General features: G+C 32.8%; 12 protein-coding genes across 12 annotated transcripts, besides 7 other annotated features; 7 read left to right on the top strand and 5 right to left on the bottom strand.

The window, feature by feature from the left end:
- Window positions 1-167: 167 nt before the first annotated feature.
- TA18215 (uncharacterized protein) lies at window positions 168-636 on the top strand (the record flags this gene model as incomplete). The annotated part of the gene is made up of 2 exons (XM_950187.1): window positions 168-412; window positions 489-636. The coding sequence occupies 2 exons, from the start codon at window positions 168-170 to the stop codon at window positions 634-636; spliced, it is 393 nt and encodes a 130-aa protein (XP_955280.1).
- A 193-nt stretch (window positions 637-829) lies between these two features.
- TA18160 (cobalamin synthesis protein, putative) lies at window positions 830-2,064 on the top strand (the record flags this gene model as incomplete). The annotated part of the gene is made up of 4 exons (XM_950186.1): window positions 830-880; window positions 984-1,383; window positions 1,446-1,824; window positions 1,869-2,064. 4 exons carry the CDS (start codon window positions 830-832, stop codon window positions 2,062-2,064), a joined length of 1,026 nt encoding a protein of 341 aa, XP_955279.1.
- Window positions 2,065-2,111: 47 nt separating this feature from the next.
- On the bottom strand, window positions 2,112-3,150 carry TA18055 (uncharacterized protein; the record flags this gene model as incomplete). Its single annotated transcript, XM_950185.1, has 2 exons — window positions 2,112-2,750; window positions 2,896-3,150. The coding sequence occupies 2 exons, from the start codon at window positions 3,148-3,150 to the stop codon at window positions 2,112-2,114; spliced, it is 894 nt and encodes a 297-aa protein (XP_955278.1).
- Window positions 3,151-3,880: 730 nt separating this feature from the next.
- On the top strand, window positions 3,881-4,355 carry TA18050 (60S ribosomal protein l35a, putative; the record flags this gene model as incomplete). The annotated part of the gene is made up of 2 exons (XM_950184.1): window positions 3,881-3,963; window positions 4,085-4,355. The coding sequence occupies 2 exons, from the start codon at window positions 3,881-3,883 to the stop codon at window positions 4,353-4,355; spliced, it is 354 nt and encodes a 117-aa protein (XP_955277.1).
- Window positions 4,356-4,404: 49 nt separating this feature from the next.
- On the bottom strand, window positions 4,405-4,990 carry TA17945 (60S ribosomal protein l28, putative; the record flags this gene model as incomplete). Its single annotated transcript, XM_950183.1, has 3 exons — window positions 4,405-4,570; window positions 4,645-4,762; window positions 4,822-4,990. The coding sequence occupies 3 exons, from the start codon at window positions 4,988-4,990 to the stop codon at window positions 4,405-4,407; spliced, it is 453 nt and encodes a 150-aa protein (XP_955276.1).
- Window positions 4,928-4,990: a sequence feature (Signal anchor predicted for TA17945 by SignalP 2.0 HMM (Signal peptide probability 0.002, signal anchor probability 0.656) with cleavage site probability 0.001 between residues 21 and 22).
- Window positions 4,991-5,165: 175 nt separating this feature from the next.
- Window positions 5,166-5,667, top strand: TA17940 (uncharacterized protein; the record flags this gene model as incomplete). Its single annotated transcript, XM_950182.1, has 2 exons — window positions 5,166-5,444; window positions 5,506-5,667. 2 exons carry the CDS (start codon window positions 5,166-5,168, stop codon window positions 5,665-5,667), a joined length of 441 nt encoding a protein of 146 aa, XP_955275.1.
- Window positions 5,668-5,983: 316 nt separating this feature from the next.
- Window positions 5,984-6,031: a sequence feature (Signal peptide predicted for TA17885 by SignalP 2.0 HMM (Signal peptide probability 0.993, signal anchor probability 0.000) with cleavage site probability 0.810 between residues 16 and 17).
- On the top strand, window positions 5,984-8,455 carry TA17885 (uncharacterized protein; the record flags this gene model as incomplete). The annotated part of the gene is made up of 4 exons (XM_950181.1): window positions 5,984-6,206; window positions 6,339-6,568; window positions 6,609-8,207; window positions 8,258-8,455. The coding sequence occupies 4 exons, from the start codon at window positions 5,984-5,986 to the stop codon at window positions 8,453-8,455; spliced, it is 2,250 nt and encodes a 749-aa protein (XP_955274.1).
- A 473-nt stretch (window positions 8,456-8,928) lies between these two features.
- On the bottom strand, window positions 8,929-12,483 carry TA17780 (uncharacterized protein; the record flags this gene model as incomplete). Its single annotated transcript, XM_950180.1, has 3 exons — window positions 8,929-11,726; window positions 11,778-12,261; window positions 12,373-12,483. The coding sequence occupies 3 exons, from the start codon at window positions 12,481-12,483 to the stop codon at window positions 8,929-8,931; spliced, it is 3,393 nt and encodes a 1,130-aa protein (XP_955273.1).
- Window positions 9,475-9,543: a sequence feature (2 probable transmembrane helices predicted for TA17780 by TMHMM2.0 at aa 678-700 and 927-949).
- Window positions 10,222-10,290: a sequence feature (2 probable transmembrane helices predicted for TA17780 by TMHMM2.0 at aa 678-700 and 927-949).
- Window positions 12,484-13,431: 948 nt separating the features above from the next.
- TA17775 (uncharacterized protein) lies at window positions 13,432-13,671 on the top strand (the record flags this gene model as incomplete). Its single annotated transcript, XM_950179.1, has 1 exon — window positions 13,432-13,671. The coding sequence occupies one exon, from the start codon at window positions 13,432-13,434 to the stop codon at window positions 13,669-13,671; it is 240 nt and encodes a 79-aa protein (XP_955272.1).
- Window positions 13,672-13,760: 89 nt separating this feature from the next.
- On the top strand, window positions 13,761-14,462 carry TA17720 (centrin, putative; the record flags this gene model as incomplete). Its single annotated transcript, XM_950178.1, has 3 exons — window positions 13,761-13,878; window positions 14,025-14,179; window positions 14,235-14,462. The coding sequence occupies 3 exons, from the start codon at window positions 13,761-13,763 to the stop codon at window positions 14,460-14,462; spliced, it is 501 nt and encodes a 166-aa protein (XP_955271.1).
- Window positions 14,463-14,675: 213 nt separating this feature from the next.
- TA17615 (uncharacterized protein) lies at window positions 14,676-15,374 on the bottom strand (the record flags this gene model as incomplete). Its single annotated transcript, XM_950177.1, has 1 exon — window positions 14,676-15,374. One exon carries the CDS (start codon window positions 15,372-15,374, stop codon window positions 14,676-14,678), a length of 699 nt encoding a protein of 232 aa, XP_955270.1.
- Window positions 14,745-14,813: a sequence feature (1 probable transmembrane helix predicted for TA17615 by TMHMM2.0 at aa 188-210).
- A 205-nt stretch (window positions 15,375-15,579) lies between the features above and the next one.
- On the bottom strand, window positions 15,580-15,807 carry TA17610 (uncharacterized protein; the record flags this gene model as incomplete). The annotated part of the gene is made up of 1 exon (XM_950176.1): window positions 15,580-15,807. One exon carries the CDS (start codon window positions 15,805-15,807, stop codon window positions 15,580-15,582), a length of 228 nt encoding a protein of 75 aa, XP_955269.1.
- Window positions 15,652-15,807: a sequence feature (Signal anchor predicted for TA17610 by SignalP 2.0 HMM (Signal peptide probability 0.000, signal anchor probability 0.834) with cleavage site probability 0.000 between residues 52 and 53).
- Window positions 15,655-15,723: a sequence feature (1 probable transmembrane helix predicted for TA17610 by TMHMM2.0 at aa 29-51).
- Window positions 15,808-15,921: the final 114 nt, after the last annotated feature.

Raw genomic sequence — 15,921 nt, 5'->3', positions numbered from 1 at the left:
GATTTTAAATCTCTTAGTGTTTTGAGTATAAATATTAAAAAAACTTAAAATAAAAAATCGAAGTGTTACTGATCCCTGAGACAGGATATTAAAGATTTATTTGAAATAAATTTATTTCATTTATGAAAAAGTATATACGTTAAGATTCTTAATATTTAAAGAAAAAAATGCTCACGGACCGGGACGAGATAACTGATGTTTTAAAAAGGGAAATGGTTCAAGGGGTTGGAGATTCCCTGACTGACGAAAATAAAGAAGCCGTAAAGGGCTTTAGGTCCCTGCTCAAAAAATACCAGAACTTGGTGATAGAATATCACAACCACAACATGGAGTCGAAAAGATATATTGAAATGATCTTGGACAAAAACAATCGACTTAGAGAAAGTAAAAAAAACTTGGAATATGAAAACATGTTAGTGAAATATTTAGATTGTTTTAAAATATATTAATCAACTCAACACGGTGGAAAGTTTGATAATAATTTATAGGATACTGAAAGGAAAGATTAATAGTATGTCAAGGAAGCTAGAAGCGCTGGGTTGTTTGGATTGGGATGCTAAATGTTTGAAATCACGTGGTGTCAGAAATAACAAAAACGAAAATAGTGGTAGTTTCCAGTCATTTGCTCTGACTTGAGATACCAATAGCTGGAAAATATTAAAATTTGTAAATCTTTCAAAAACAAAATTGTATAATATGATTGATGTTGAACTCAATAATTGTAAGGCTCAACTAAATTAAAAACACTTTTTTCCATTTCAACCAATGTACTATAGATTATGCTATCATATATTTTTAATGATTGTGATTATCTCTATTTGAATTCAAAATGGATAAAATTCCAGTAACCATTATTACTGGATTCCTAGGAACCGGAAAGGTTTCATAATCTACCTTATTTCCTTTACACATTTTCTATTAATTATATTAATATTATAGTATACTTTAATTAATATATTACTATCTTGTTAATGGAGGTTTAGACCACATTGATTAGGAGAATTTGTTCTGAGTTGAGTCACAAAAGAGTTGGGGTCATTCAGAACGAGTTTTCTGATTTCATGGGAATTGAGAAGCCGATTTTGATGAAAACTGGTGCCACTGTTTACGAACTTCCCAATGGCTGTCTTTGTTGCAGTGCAAAATCTGACTTGGTTTCAGCCCTAGATTCATTCCTCCAACTGAGTGATAGAATAGACTGGATTATCATAGAATCATCGGGTACTTCTGACCCGATTACTCTAACAGGTAACCTTTGGCTAGATGATAATCTGGAATCTAAATTAAAACTCGACGGAGTGGTTTCAATCACAGATGTCAATACCCTTAACTTATTTCTATCTCATAAATCTCCACCTTCTAAGGAAAATCCGTCATTAAATGGTAATTCTAACACTAATCTTACAAACTATTTAGTTAATATATAAAATTCTTAATAATTGTAGATGAGGCTGCAAAGGGTAAAGGAGAATATTCTGAACTATTTGAAACCTTTTCTAAGCAGTTATCGGTTGGAGATTTGATAGTCGTTAATAAGACTGACATAAATCCCATGTCAGACGAACTCAGAAAATATCTGAAATCTGTAAACAGTAGTAATGTAGTTGAGTGCGTTAGGTGTGACTTTGACCTTAATCTTCTTTCCGACCTCGGGACTTTTGAGACTAAAAAGTTACTTTCTAGTCACATGAATTCAGAAGGGATATCTATCCATGTTCAGACCAAGCTCACCAGCATTTGTATAAAGAGTTCAAAGGTGTATTCTTTGAAGTATATAAACGATACTATATCATCTCTGCTATGGGAAAAAGATGACGTTTACAGGTATTTTCACTCCAACCTCTATTTTTATATTTAATTAATTTTAGGTGTAAGGGTATTTTCACAGCCATTAATGACTGCTCACTAATTTCCAAGGATGACGGAACCGTCTCTACTTTTGAGTTGCAGGGGATTGGGAAACTTTACGAAATTAATCCTGTGGAGGTCGATATCTCTGAAAACATCTTTCTTTTTATCGGAAACCAACTTGACAGACCTTTTTTAAGTGAATTATTTCTCTAATCAAATATAAAACTATATATACTGTATATTTGGTATCAGCAATGATATTATGTTTTGAGTGTTAATTTGAGTCCATAATTAACATCTGGTTCATGTAATGGGCTCTTTCCGTTAAAGTCGAATCCGAAAAGGAATGTGACTAGTGAGTTGAATTTCTGGCAGAATGAAAGTGCGACTCTGGCTTCATTGTCGACTTTGGCTTTGACAAACGAGGCGTGGGGGTCGTCCAAGGTGGTCAAGTGCCAGTGGGCTCCAAAGGTTAATTTGGTCTTTTTTTCTTTCAAAAGGTGTTCTAATGTTACACCCAAAACAGCAGGCTTCACTTCTTCGTTTTTAGACATGTGCACATTACCAACAAGGCGGTTAAGATAGTCGTCCTTATTTCCAAACAATCTCATTGCCAACAAAAAGTTATTATTTCCAAATTCCCTTTTGTATGCGGAACCCAGAGTAACATTTAACTTGCCGAGTTTGTGGCCCGAAACTTCAGCTCCCAACAGGCACCTATGCATGGAGCCCAATCTGAACAGTGAAAAGAAATTATATTCGAAGTCCAGCGGCTTTAGCTCTAGTCTGCTCCACATGAACTTATTTTCCACCTGTGACGACAGCAAAAAGTGATGATGGTTTTTGTCGGTGTCGTACAAATATTTCGAGCCGACGGTGGCGTCAGGTAAAAAGGGCAACTAAAAATTTATTATACATATATATTATAAAGCTAATACCAGCGTATTTGAGGTTCAACTAATATATAGAATATGTTATGATATATAAAGGTGTAAAATAAAAGGTGAAATAGGTAAAGGTGGTTAAGATGTGTTTAGAAGGTACCTTGGTTGTAACGTCCAGATGGTGAACTCCTGTGGAGTTTAAGCTGAGTTCAGTTGCGAAATTTTGGAAAACATTTTTAAGCGTGACTAGTCCCGTTAGTTCTTCAGTTCTAGTCAAGCGAAAGTCTGATGACATATCGAGCGTTGGCTCTTTTGAAAGTGTCTCGACATGCCAAACATTGTTGTGTGGAAAGTCTTTCTCAAAAAGGTCAACTGAGGGACCTGCCAAAAGCTTTTCGAACTTCAAGGTGGACATTTTTAATAAATAATATGTGTAGCACCACAAGTTAAATAGGGTGTAAATAGGGTCCGCTAAAGATGTTGACTTAGCTTAATTTAGACAATACTTATTCCTCTAATTATTTAATCAATTTCTTAGATTTTTATAAAACTATAAAATTAGACAAAATTACTTATATATTGTTTATGGAATCCCTATAAAAACTAATTTTATTTCTCTAAGTTAAATTATAAACAATAGAATATTTAAAAAGGTATGAATATGAAGGCATAAATAAAGAAGATCTTAATAATTATTTCAGTTTCTATCTTCTATATAGATATATGAAATAGATTATTGCACATTGGATGTTTTTTTATTAGTTACACATGTATTTTATTATGCATATTATTGAAATTCTAAAACGCCCATTATTTTACTGAGAATTTGTAAACAGAATGAGAGTGGGAAATTCAGAGGTAAATAGGTAGTTGAGATGCCGGTCAATTGTGTATAATAATCATAGCATTCTAATAGTCTGAAATCTTGTGGAATTTGTTAGTGAATGTTTTAAAAAATTATTATAACTTTAATATTGAGTTTAAAAGTTCAGTATTTTATTTTTAAACTGTTTTATCAATTTCTGGGGGCAAATTGTTGATTCCCATTATTATTTAATTATTTATTAACTATTAGTAAATTTTACATTAAAATCGGGTCTTACAATACTTATATAGTTTTATTTTTCCTTAATTAAGCCTTTTTAATGTCTGATAAATTAGAGAAGACACGCCCAAAGAAGGAACCTGTACGACTTTACACCCGTGCAGTATTTCTGGGTTATAAAAGGTACCATTATATTCACCAAATACATAATTACCATGAATTCTTAATTTTACTTTATATACCAATATACAATATATTAAATCATATATATAGTTTATATAGTTAACCATATATAATTTTATAGATCGAAAGTTAACCAAGATCAGAAATCTAGTCTCTTGAGATTAGAGGGTGTTAATACACGTGAGGAGACTTCTTTCTATCTAGGAAAGCGTGTCGCATATGTATACAAGGCAAAGACTCTTAAGAATGGAAAAAAACATCGCGTAGTTTGGGGAAAAGTTACTAGACCTCATGGAAACGGTGGAGTTGTAAGGGCTAAATTTAAAAAGAACTTACCTCCAAAAGCTATGGGACATAGAGTCAGGGTATTCCTGTACCCATCAAACGTTTAATCTAATTTTACTTCCATATACATAATATATAAAGTATAGGAGAAGAAGATTAAGATTCAGGCTTCTCTTCTGTTTTGGATTTGGTGAGCATTGTGAATTTACGTGCCACTAAATCTGCAAGGTCGGGGCGGTCTTTCTTGACGGTCGACTTAAGAGAATTCACCAACTCAAGTGATTTTTTCAGAGACTTGACAGAAGTTTTAGAGGAAGGACGTCTAATAAAATATTAATAGACTGAATCTATGAATAATTCAAAAGTGTATAACAGTAGAGATGTTCTAGAAGGTACCTTGAGTTTCTAACATTACTTCTCTTAAGAGTAATCAGTGAACCTGTTGAATTTAAAACAACGTCATAAGAAGTCTTATTAGTATATCCTACAAAAGTTATGCAAAATTGTGTTAAAACTGGTGTAATAAATAAGTTGTAAATGGATAGTGTAGAATAGAGGATTAAGTGTCAATACCAGTAAATCTTGGTGAATGTTTTGAGAGAAGGTTATGTGATTCAAGAGAAAAGGTAGTGGTACGAGACTTTTTCAAAAAAGCGTGGTTGTTTCGAACTAATTCCCATAAGAGGCAGTCTGGAACGGTCCCAGATTGTGGTCCCAATGTTCTTAAAGATTTACTCTTCATATTAAAATAAAGAAAAAGAAAGGAAAAAAAGATTTAAAAATTTTTGAGTAATTTTATAACGGGTGGGGTCCAATAAATACTTAACATAGTTCTATATATTATATATCCTAAAATATCTGTACAAATTATTCATCCTAAAATATTTATTTGTTTATGTTTATATCTGAATATTGATATGGGAGAAGGTCACGGACATTCTGATCCAGACCATAACTTAAACACATTGACAGGATATGGAAATTTTATGCCAGGGCAAGCTTGGCAAAGATCATTAGCCAAAGGTTCTGGACTCTTAAATTATCCTAGTGAACACGACTGCGGAGATTCTGAGCTTTCACTCGACGAACTAAACCACAAATTTGAAACTCTCATCAAATCTGACGATCCAAATTCAGCTTGCAACCCACTTAAAATTCAAGAATTTAAATGTTTATCATCTAACAACTTCAATAAGGTATTATCCTAATCATTTATATATATTTGTATTCTAATATATTTTTTATAAAAGTATTTAGAACCCTGAACTGGCATCAATGCGATGTGTAAAATGGTATAACGAATGGATGCAATGTAAATGGGATGAGGAGAAACTTAAGTTCGGTTACAATTATATAGAACCAAGAGCTCCTAGAAAAAGGAAAGCGTATATCGCAGCACCAAACTATCAATATTCATAACACATTGATCATTTCTCAATCGGTAACTTTTTATTTAATTAATAATTTTATGATTTTGTATAGATATTGCATAATTCACTAAAATCATTTCTGAAAGAATATGACAAATTTTGTTCTATGGGATTCTACTGCTAAATCTCTTAATGTGTATTTAAATTTGAATTTTACAAGTTAAATAGACCCTTAGCTATCGATTTGAAGGGATTTTAAAAGTTACAGCTGATTTTTTATTGATTTTTTATGTAGCTGTTGCAGTGGGGAAAGATCCAAAAAGAAAACTATATTATCACACATTAAATAAATAACAAAGTTAAAAATGATGATTACTATTTTAATTTTGTTTGTACTAAAATTTGTAGTATCAGACGTGGTTACACAGAACGTATTAGGCTACGAAGTTCCATTACGTGAAATCATATACAGATTTGAATTTAAAAATTTTAGGGACCATTTTGACGTAAAAACTGGAATCCCATTTAAGAGTACAAAATGCCCAGATTACGATAAAATGCTTAAAGGATTCCCAATAAATATTGACGGTATTAAAATTTAACATCACAAGACTCTTTTTAGTTATTGTTTATCTCACCCTTTTCATTTTATGTTGTTATATCTGTTTAAAATTTTAATTAGCTTTATATAACCCATTTACTAATTTAAAAACCGTTTAGGCTTTACAACATCAATTCCACATATGAAATTGGATTCTGATAACAAGAAAACATTTTATGATTATATCATTGAAAAACTTGATAGTTCTCTCCCGGAATTTCTGGACTGCCCTCAAATTTATAAATTCCTTATCGACAAAAGGGGTGAACCCCTGCCTAAACCTGAACTTGCGCCGAACATCAAAAGCCTAGATGATTTAAAAGAATATATGAAGACATATAACATAGATGTTACTCATAAAGGTTCGATCCCTGGTGCTCATCCATAAGCTGTTGTGTAAGTCAAAACTTTACGCTTTCAGTTTACAACGAGCTTTTCAACTAATTAATGGTCCTAAACCCAGATATATAAAGGATAATAGTTCAAATCTTTTAGTTCAAGCAAAAAGGAACTATATCACAACATCCTTTAGAGCTTCTAACACTGTTGGTACCAGTGATAGTAGTGTCAGTGGTGTAAAAAGTGTCTATGAGTTAGTGAAGGTATTGAGTAGCGGACAGAATTTTAATAAAGATGAACTTGATAGAAGGGCAATTGAACTAATTTCTGAGGATATGAAGCAAAACTCTATGTTATTGATAACATTGAACGAATTTGGGTTGGATCTGCAGAATATTTTAGATAGGCTGAAGGCGCTTGAAATTACCAATAACGAACATATTTTACTGAGAACTTTATCGGAATTACCATTAACAGAATATTTAACAAATGAGGAGACCTTTTTAAACTTTATTAATAATTCTTTTAAACGTTTTTTTACTAACTCAGCTAGTCAAGTTTATAATTCTACTGATACTGAGCCCACGGTTTACGGCTCAAGAGTTAATGATGTGAAAGAAATCAAATATAGGTGTTTGAGTGGGTTGGAGTTTACAAATTATATATGTTCCTGTTGTAAATTAGTATATAAAGGCGTGATAGATTATAGTTACGTGAATCAAGTAGAAGATTGTATTGGGAGTTTAGACTTGGATATGTTTACTATTCCGCAGATGGTTGACCTCTGTTATCACTTGGCTTTGGTAAAATCAGAGCTTTGCAGGACAGTGTTCAAACGTATGAATGAGCTTGAATTTTTTAACAAGGTTGGTTTGTCCGAGGTTATTTTGCTTTTTACTAAATATATACACTTCGACGACTCGAACTTCTTTGAAAAGTTGAGTGACAGAATTACCAAAAGTGGGTTTAGCTCCTTGGACGAAGTTGAAGATAATTTAGAACTTAGCTTAAATGATTGCATAAACTTGTTAGTGATTGTGGGCGTGGGAAGAAGATACGTACCCCTGATAGACGTTGTGGTTGAACATTTGAAGAGATACGAGTTGAGTTTAGATGATGCCAACAAGGTTCTAATCAACTTGTCGAAGGTGAACTACAATAACAGAAGTTTTATCAAAAGACTGTATAATTCCTTACTTTCATCACTTGACGGTGATAGTATTTTAGATCCGTGTGTTTTATCAAATCTTTTGAAGAGCTATTCTAGATTTAGTCTACTACACGGATCACACTTGAATGAAAACTTGTTTCAGGTGTTACTAGTCATATTGATCAAGGAGGAAGTTTTATCAGATTTCAAAACCCATGATCTAGTGACGGTTTTCAACTCACTGTCCAAACTCAGTAATATCCACACAACTGTATCTGGTAGTCAACCAGCACAAGGAGGCAACAGTGTGGGAAGGTTAACCATCAGATATTGTCTGGGTATAATTGGGAAAGAGTTATTGAAGCGTGATATTAACAGTGATACGTCGTTGAAACTGATTATTTCAAGCTCCAAAGTGCCCTATGATAACGCTAAATTCCTCAACTCATTGCTGGAGAACATCAACCTTAAGGATATAAACAACTTGACACAGTTATATGTACCTTCCTATATACTTAGTTATATATATGGTATAATGTAATTTATTAGAAATTAAAGATGAGCGTCGAAAAGTTATCCTTGTACTATCCAGAGCTTGGAGAAAGAATACAGGAGCTGGAGTGTAACATAGATGCTAACATAGATCATAGTGGAGAAGAGAAGAGTCCCAGGAACATCAATGTGTTTGTTCCAAGAAGTCTACTTTACAGAATCCCGAGTGTTAAAAAGAGGAAATGGACCTACTAACTCCCGAGCCATTTGTAATTGTAGCCATATTTGTGCCTTTTATTTCTATACTCCTTCTTACTACTAAACATCGATTAATAAGCACAAGAAGGTTTAAACCACATGAATATTGTATTAAAATAATATATCTACTATGTATGTGGCTAGTGAATAATACCATCTGCGATCTTGTCTGAGCGATAGTTTCCTGGGCCTTAGAAACAAAAATGACAAGATTCCTCTAAGGTCAGTGATTGCTGTATCCATTTTACAAGAAATTGACATTTATGATGATTATATTTGGGTTTTTGTAGCCAAAATATGCTTTAAAGAATCCAAATGTGTGGAATCCAAAATTCAATACTTTAAAATGTTACCCAAAATACATTAAATGAAATGAACACTAATTATCTTGTAAAATTCTAATATTACAAATTAAAATTAAAATTAAAACAGTGAATGGTGTTAGGTGTGTGAATTGGTACAAAATTAGCTCAATCGCCAGATAAATCAGATGGCAAATTATTGGAAAGGTACTCTTCAAGAATAGTCCTTTCAATGAGTGATTTACACTTTGCATAGATTTTGAGGTCAAATCCTGTAATGTTCGAGCTGTTCCCAAACACTTTGTAGTGGCTTTTGAACTGACGCCTGTAATACTTCCAGTCAATTTCATGCTCCTTTGGTAATAAGTGACAGAGAGAGGGAAGGGCCTGTAAAGCGCAAATCTTTCTATGGTCAATTTCCCTGTGGTCAGGTAATCCTTTGAACCAATTCTTGTAAAATTCAGGAATAAACCAAAGGATATTCCTAACCACCTTCAGAGGATAACCAAACATATCACCGAACAGACTCAAGTTGGTATTATCAACTTTGTTTCTGTTTTCAGAACGACTTGTCGGGAAGTTTCTAGCCTTTCTGGAAAGGTATAAAAGGTCAGATAACATGAGTTTGAAATGCCTTTTCATGCACATGTAAAGAAATGAAAGAAAGATTGTGAATCTAAAGGTGCGTAAAGAAAACCTTGAAAGTAATTTTAAAAACAGAGCAAGGGGAAGAAGGGTCACAGACAAGAAGAACACTGTTAGAACAGTAGTCTGATAAAAGCCTGTATCTAGTGAGAATCTTAGCTTTTCGGAGGTGATACAAATGTAACCAAGCAGTCTCTGGATGAACTTGAGGGATAACAAAACGTCCTTCACTAGTTCTTTCAGATCAAAATCTGCAAAATCGTCAAAAAAAATTGGATACTCTTCTCCCAGCCCCAGGAAATTTAACTTGTATTTTCCAAAAGGCGTTGATACTAAAGAGTCTGTGGCTGTAACTCCTGACCTATTTATCAGATTAAACTTCTTGTACAGGTGATTCTCAAACAACGAATTATTGAACTTGTCATCTTTCATTGGGTAATACTTACTACTTTTTGTTGAATAGTTATTCTTTTCACTACTTTTCTCTGATTTAGTATCCTTGGGGCTCTTTGGAACATTTTCTTGGCTTAGTTCATTGTTCTGTTCTTTATTTTCATCCCTAGATGTGGAACTAATTACTTTGTTGCATTTGAGACTAGTTGTATCTGGACTAGTTGCTGGTGTTGAGGTTGAACTGGTTAACCAACCGTCTAGATTATATAATTTGGTGTCATCACTTGTGAAGAGTGTACAGCTCTTGTACTTGGTTCTGCCTACTCCCACAAAATCGCCCAAAATTCCATTTGGTTGCATATTTTTTAAAACATTCAGACGGTCTCCAAAGTCAGTAAAACGGTCCATGACCACCTTGTAGTATATCATGACCAGTATAACCAAGAGGTATAGAATTAGTGGGATTTTCCAGAAACATGCAACTACAATCAGCTCATAAATCAGAAACCAAAATGGTATTAGGAACAGCAGGTCAATTCCGTCAAGTTGGAAAACTTTATAAGTACAGAATCTGGGTATATTATCTTCCCCTTTATTTTCTAGGGTTTCTTTATCATCATCCTTTACACTATTATCTTTGCTATTATCCTTAATGTTACAAAAAGTTTTAAGCTTGTCTTTAAATTTCTTCCGTATGCAATCGTCTACAAAATTCGGGTTAAAAACAATTTGTGTTCCGCCCAAAAGCAGCCTTGTGATCCAAATTGGCATGTTGTACATGTATATATACAGTCTATCTGTTAGTGAGTAGAAGTGGATCATTTCGAAATTTTTAGGGAGAATCCACTGGTATCCTAGCGGTGCTAGGTTATTCAAAATCGGCAACAGTGTGGGATTAACATCAAAGGTCAGTTGCACTGTAACTAGCAGGAACCCTATGGAATCAACAGGATTTTTCATCCCATATGAATGGTATCCACAATACGGCCTCAGAAATTTAAAATCGTTATTCTCGTTGAATGGAAACAGGTGCAACCAAAAACAACCTCTTATTTTATATCTACCTTCCTTATTATTTAGACTATTATCTTTTTTCATCAGTTCTTTATTCTCCGATTCTGATTTATTACCATTTTGATTAAAATTAGTTTGATTAGTGCTTGAGTGATCTTGTTCAGCTTCACTTACATGTTCATCCTTTGGGTTTGAAGGATCAAGATTTATCGAAACAACCCTTTTGGAATATTTAATTAAGAACTTCAAGTCTTCGTGAAGGTCTAGTGATCCTTCAGACCTAAAAGATGAGAGTATAAGTGGTATTGACAAGACTGCTCTGCCCAATCTTCTGGTATAACTATTCTTATCCTTTTCCTTATCCTTATCTGACTTATCTTTATCTTCCTTCCCTAGCATCAACTCTAAATACGCATCCGATGAATCTTTCTCTGTATCTGAAACGTATGTAACGTCCTTTTTATCCTTATTTGACTTTTCCTTTTTAGTCTTCTTTCTCCTAAATATTGGGCTATTATCACGGCTTTGTTGTTTACTATCAACATTTTCTTCCTTACACTCTTTATCAGGAACTTGGTTTGTATTTGAGTTAGTATTTTTGGTATTAGAAAGTGTTTCCTGAGAGCTAATGTACAAGTTTTCAGTGCCTGAGCATAACTCAGCTGAAAATTCCGATAAATTTGTTTTGGGTGACTCGTCTGGTACTGAGCCAAGAGGCGTGTTATCAGATGGTTCGTAGGAGCGTGTTGAAGTTCTGGGTGCGTAAATCGATGGACACTGGACTGAGGATATTTTTCTTGGCTGAATTTGCCTCTTGTAAATTGGCTCAGACTGTTCAATAGATTCGCATTTGTTCATGTCAAGTTCACACCAGAGTGAAATTAAAACATCCGTATTTATATTATACACTTTGCCTATATATTATTTAGTATTATTAATAAAATAACATGAATAGTGTAAATTACCTGTAAAATAATAATCAAAGATGACTCTGTTAAAATCGTCCTGCATACTTCTTCTATCACTCGAAGAACGTCTATTGTTGAGCTCAATTTCTATTCTATACTTGCAAAAATTCGGTTTTACTGGTCCCACTGAATCAAACTCGATTCTATTCTTTTTCTCATCAACCATCATTGTATGCCTTATTGGGCCCATTACTGAGTTATCTGTTTGTTCTGATTCACGAAGACTATCCAAATTTGAGAGTGATATGTTGGATGTTGCTGAGCTGCTTTTGGAGGACGTTGCTCTGTTTATGTTTGAAAAATACTTGGTGTGTGCCATACTCCCGTCTGAAACCAGCAGGAATATTCCTTCAGTGATTAGAAGATCAAAGTTACAAATTGCTGGGTACCTCTCCAAATTGTCATCCACCAGCTTGGTGTTTGACTGTTTCACTGCAAAGCGAGAGTTTACACTCTTTGTTATTGCATTAATAAGGGGATTCTAAAAATCATTTGTGAAACTTAATAATTATATGGAAGATATTAATTTGGACTTTAGGGATGAAATTTTGATTAGTTGTATTTAATTGAAAGTTTTATGGAGTATAATTACCTGGTTGAAATAATTTATTGGTGTGTCATTTTTTGAGAAGATTAAATTAACCATAGAATCCACGGCTTTTTCGCCGATTTCGTTTACTTTGGTCTTAATCCACTTCTTCATTGTGTGTAATCATTAGATTTTGGATTTAGTGCTTTAAATTTACAGAGTAAAACATATAAAAGCTCAAACATTTTTAAAATATAAATTGAGAATAACACTCCGAAAATAAACCCTATGAAGTGGTAAAAACAGAGAATTTATTTTTAATTTTTAAATATATCTATAATATTTTTGTATAGCAATTACATTTTCAAATGGCTATTTTAGTTTTAATAATTGGTTCAACTGTAACTATGAATGCATCACGACATTTACATTAAATAATAATTTTAGCCTATAATATTCTTTAATTATTGGATTTGTCACTATTTTTTATAATCTAAATAGATTTACACTTAGATACTAAATCCTGCGATACTCAAAGGAAGATATTAGTTGAACTTTTGACTCTACCAGAATATAGAAGTACACAATTCTTCCCTTTAATTTAATTTTAAGATCAATTTTGTTCAAACTGCTTAAAATGAGTTAACTTCTCTTTATAAAAGTGCCAGGTTTAAAAGATTTTGTTTCAATGAATTCTGTAACAATTCACAGATTCCTATTCGTTACTTTATAAAACCAATTACCAGGAAAATTAAATTCTAATACTCAGTACTCTAATCTATCATAGCCTTAAACCAGGCAGTACATTATAGTTTGTCAGAATTTCAGAAATTGGAAAAATGGTCAAGATTAGTGTGATTCTGGAGAAAAAACTGTGAAAATGTACTAGAACCCAGAGATCAGCAGACAGAACCGTAGACCCTAGTTTCGTATATTATTCCCAGTTTTATTACTTATTTATAATAAATTAGTATACATGATGATATTTTTTTATACCTTAACACTCTATAATATTTAGGATTTAACTAGATAATCATTTATGTTCTGTTAAATTTACATCACTCAACTTCAAATAAAGATATTAAACCATAGAAACACAAAGCTCCGGGTTATATATAACAAATGAAATTAATGAATAAGGAAAGGAGGGTTTGGAGAGAAAATCTAAGCATTTTTGGGTCATTCATATTGGATGGTTTAAATCTATTAATAAGTGGGAATGCTAACTTACACACCTTTCATCTTAACCTTCCAAATATCTATAAATTAATTTATGTGATTTTGAATGGAAGAATGAACACGTTTCATGATGGTTTAAACCCACAAAAACCTTATTTTGTAATCAACATGGCCCTTCCCTGATGGGGACAAACACATTTTAATTTTTTCATTACACCTTATATTATTTGATTTGTAATTTGTTTAAAAATTTTAAAAATATTGTAATTATTATGGTTTTCAACCGAAGAGATTACCTTTCTGAAGGACCCAATGAATACAACGGATTAACCGATGATGAAGTTTACGAAATACAGGAAGCCTTTAATCTTTTCGATACCGAAGGAACCGGTAATACTATTTCATTCAGTTTCATCTATTTGATATTACACTATATACTTTATTCATATTATCATATGTATATCAAACCTTTACTTAAACAAACCGAGCTCATTGTTTAAGTAAATCTAATTTTTTGAGTTTTAAATTATTTTTAGGAACTGTTGATCCCAAGGAGATAAAATGCGCTATGCAGAGCCTTGGTATTGATAAGAAAAATCCCCTTGTGTATCAGATTATCAGCGATTTGGAAAAGATGGGATCATCCACTGTTAATTTTAATGATTTCTTAGATGTCATTACCATGAAACTGGTATTTTTATATTTTTTACATACTTTCAGACATATTTTACTTTCATGTTTATTAGGGTAATAGAGACAGTAAGGAGGGAATTAGACGTATTTTTAACCTATTTGACGACGATAATACTGGTTCTATAACTTTCAGGAACTTGAAAAAGGTTGTAACTGAGCTTGGGGAATCACTTACTGACGATGAACTCAGAGATATGATTAACAGGGCTGATTCTAACGGTGATGGTCAACTTTCATTTGATGACTTTTACACCATTATGGCCAAGAGAACCTATGTCTAATATTGATTTTATTCTAGTCGTTCTTCACTTATTACTTTCACTTGCCATGTACTTTGTGTGAAAGGATCTTAAAATATTAATCTTTTACTGCATTTGTAAATTGGACCATCAGCGGCATCCCAGAACATATATTTCTTAAATACTAGTACATATAGTTAAATAATATCAATATAACAGTTAAATATGGGAATATAAAATTATTAGTGTTTAAAATTAATCGTCCTCATCACGGTTCCTCCACCTAGCGAATACGTTGTGCTTGTTGTTTGCTACTATTCTGTACCAGGAAAAGTAGAGAAGAAAAGCGAGGAGGAAGTTGAATAGAATCACGTTGGAAAACTGTATCCAAAATCTTCCTCCTAGACCTCCCCACTCCTCGTTATCCATGAGCGGTATCCATTGGTTAATTTTGGGGTCGTATGAATACTTTGGGACTCCAGCAAAGGCAGCTCGTAAAATGTCCCAGTTCCACCTCCGTTCCCTTGATCTCATAAGCATCCTCCGCTTCAATTTCATAAAAAACATCCTCATTTTCCAGTAAATAGGTCCTCCGCCTCTGGGAGTAGTAACTTCCTCAAATATATACGGGGCGTAAAACTTTGGTTTTGTTTCATTTCTAAACGAAGGTGCGGTTTCGTCTTTGGAGGCGGCTCCTGAAAATGTCCTGTAACTGGTCTTAAATAAATTTTTCTTGGGGTAATTAAAAGTTAAATTCAGTTGATTTAGTGAAGGTTCGGAATCATTGGATTGTGTCAGTGGATAAGATTTATTTAGGTTAAAACTAATAGTTGGTAAAGAAGATGATGGAAAGAAATGGGAGTTGTAAAACCTTTGAAATTTAAATCCAGGACTATCAGCCCAAAGTTTGTGAATCACAGACGTATTAAATGTAGTTTTATTGAGGGTTAACATAGTGAAATTAAGTTTCAAAAAAATAGAAAAAATTGAAAATTAAATAAATTGTGGGCTCTAATAGAATTATGAGGAACGATACACGATAGGGTTCAAAAAGGTAACATATAAATTATAGTACAATAAAATTTATAATGTGTAAAACATAACGATTATAAAATTTTAAAATAGAAACATTGATGTGGTTTTGCGGGAAACTTTTAGTTTATTCCCTCTTGACGTGATTTTCTGAAAAATCAGGTGATACATGCTGTTTATAAAAGTCGGTTATGGTTTCACCATATAGAATCCATGAGATTATCATAAAAGTTAGTGAGATAAAAAAGAATCCAGAAGTAATTAACAGCCCATCTACCCCCTGAAGAAATATATTATACAATTTACAGAAATCGATAGTTCTAACCTGGAAGTTAAATTTGAGATTCTTTGTCATTTTATTTATTATTAGTTATTAGAATCCTATCCCCTTTAGGTACTAATTTAATTAAAATTTTGAAATATATATTAATCCCTACCTCCTTAATTTTATGCTTGTGATTCCCTTGAA

The sequence above is a fragment of the Theileria annulata genome, chromosome 3 (assembly GCF_000003225.4).
Source record: "Theileria annulata chromosome 3, complete sequence, *** SEQUENCING IN PROGRESS ***".
Lineage (NCBI taxonomy): Eukaryota > Apicomplexa > Aconoidasida > Piroplasmida > Theileriidae > Theileria > Theileria annulata.
Note: the sequence above shows the minus strand (reverse complement) of the source record. Positions and strands in the feature narration are given on the sequence as shown.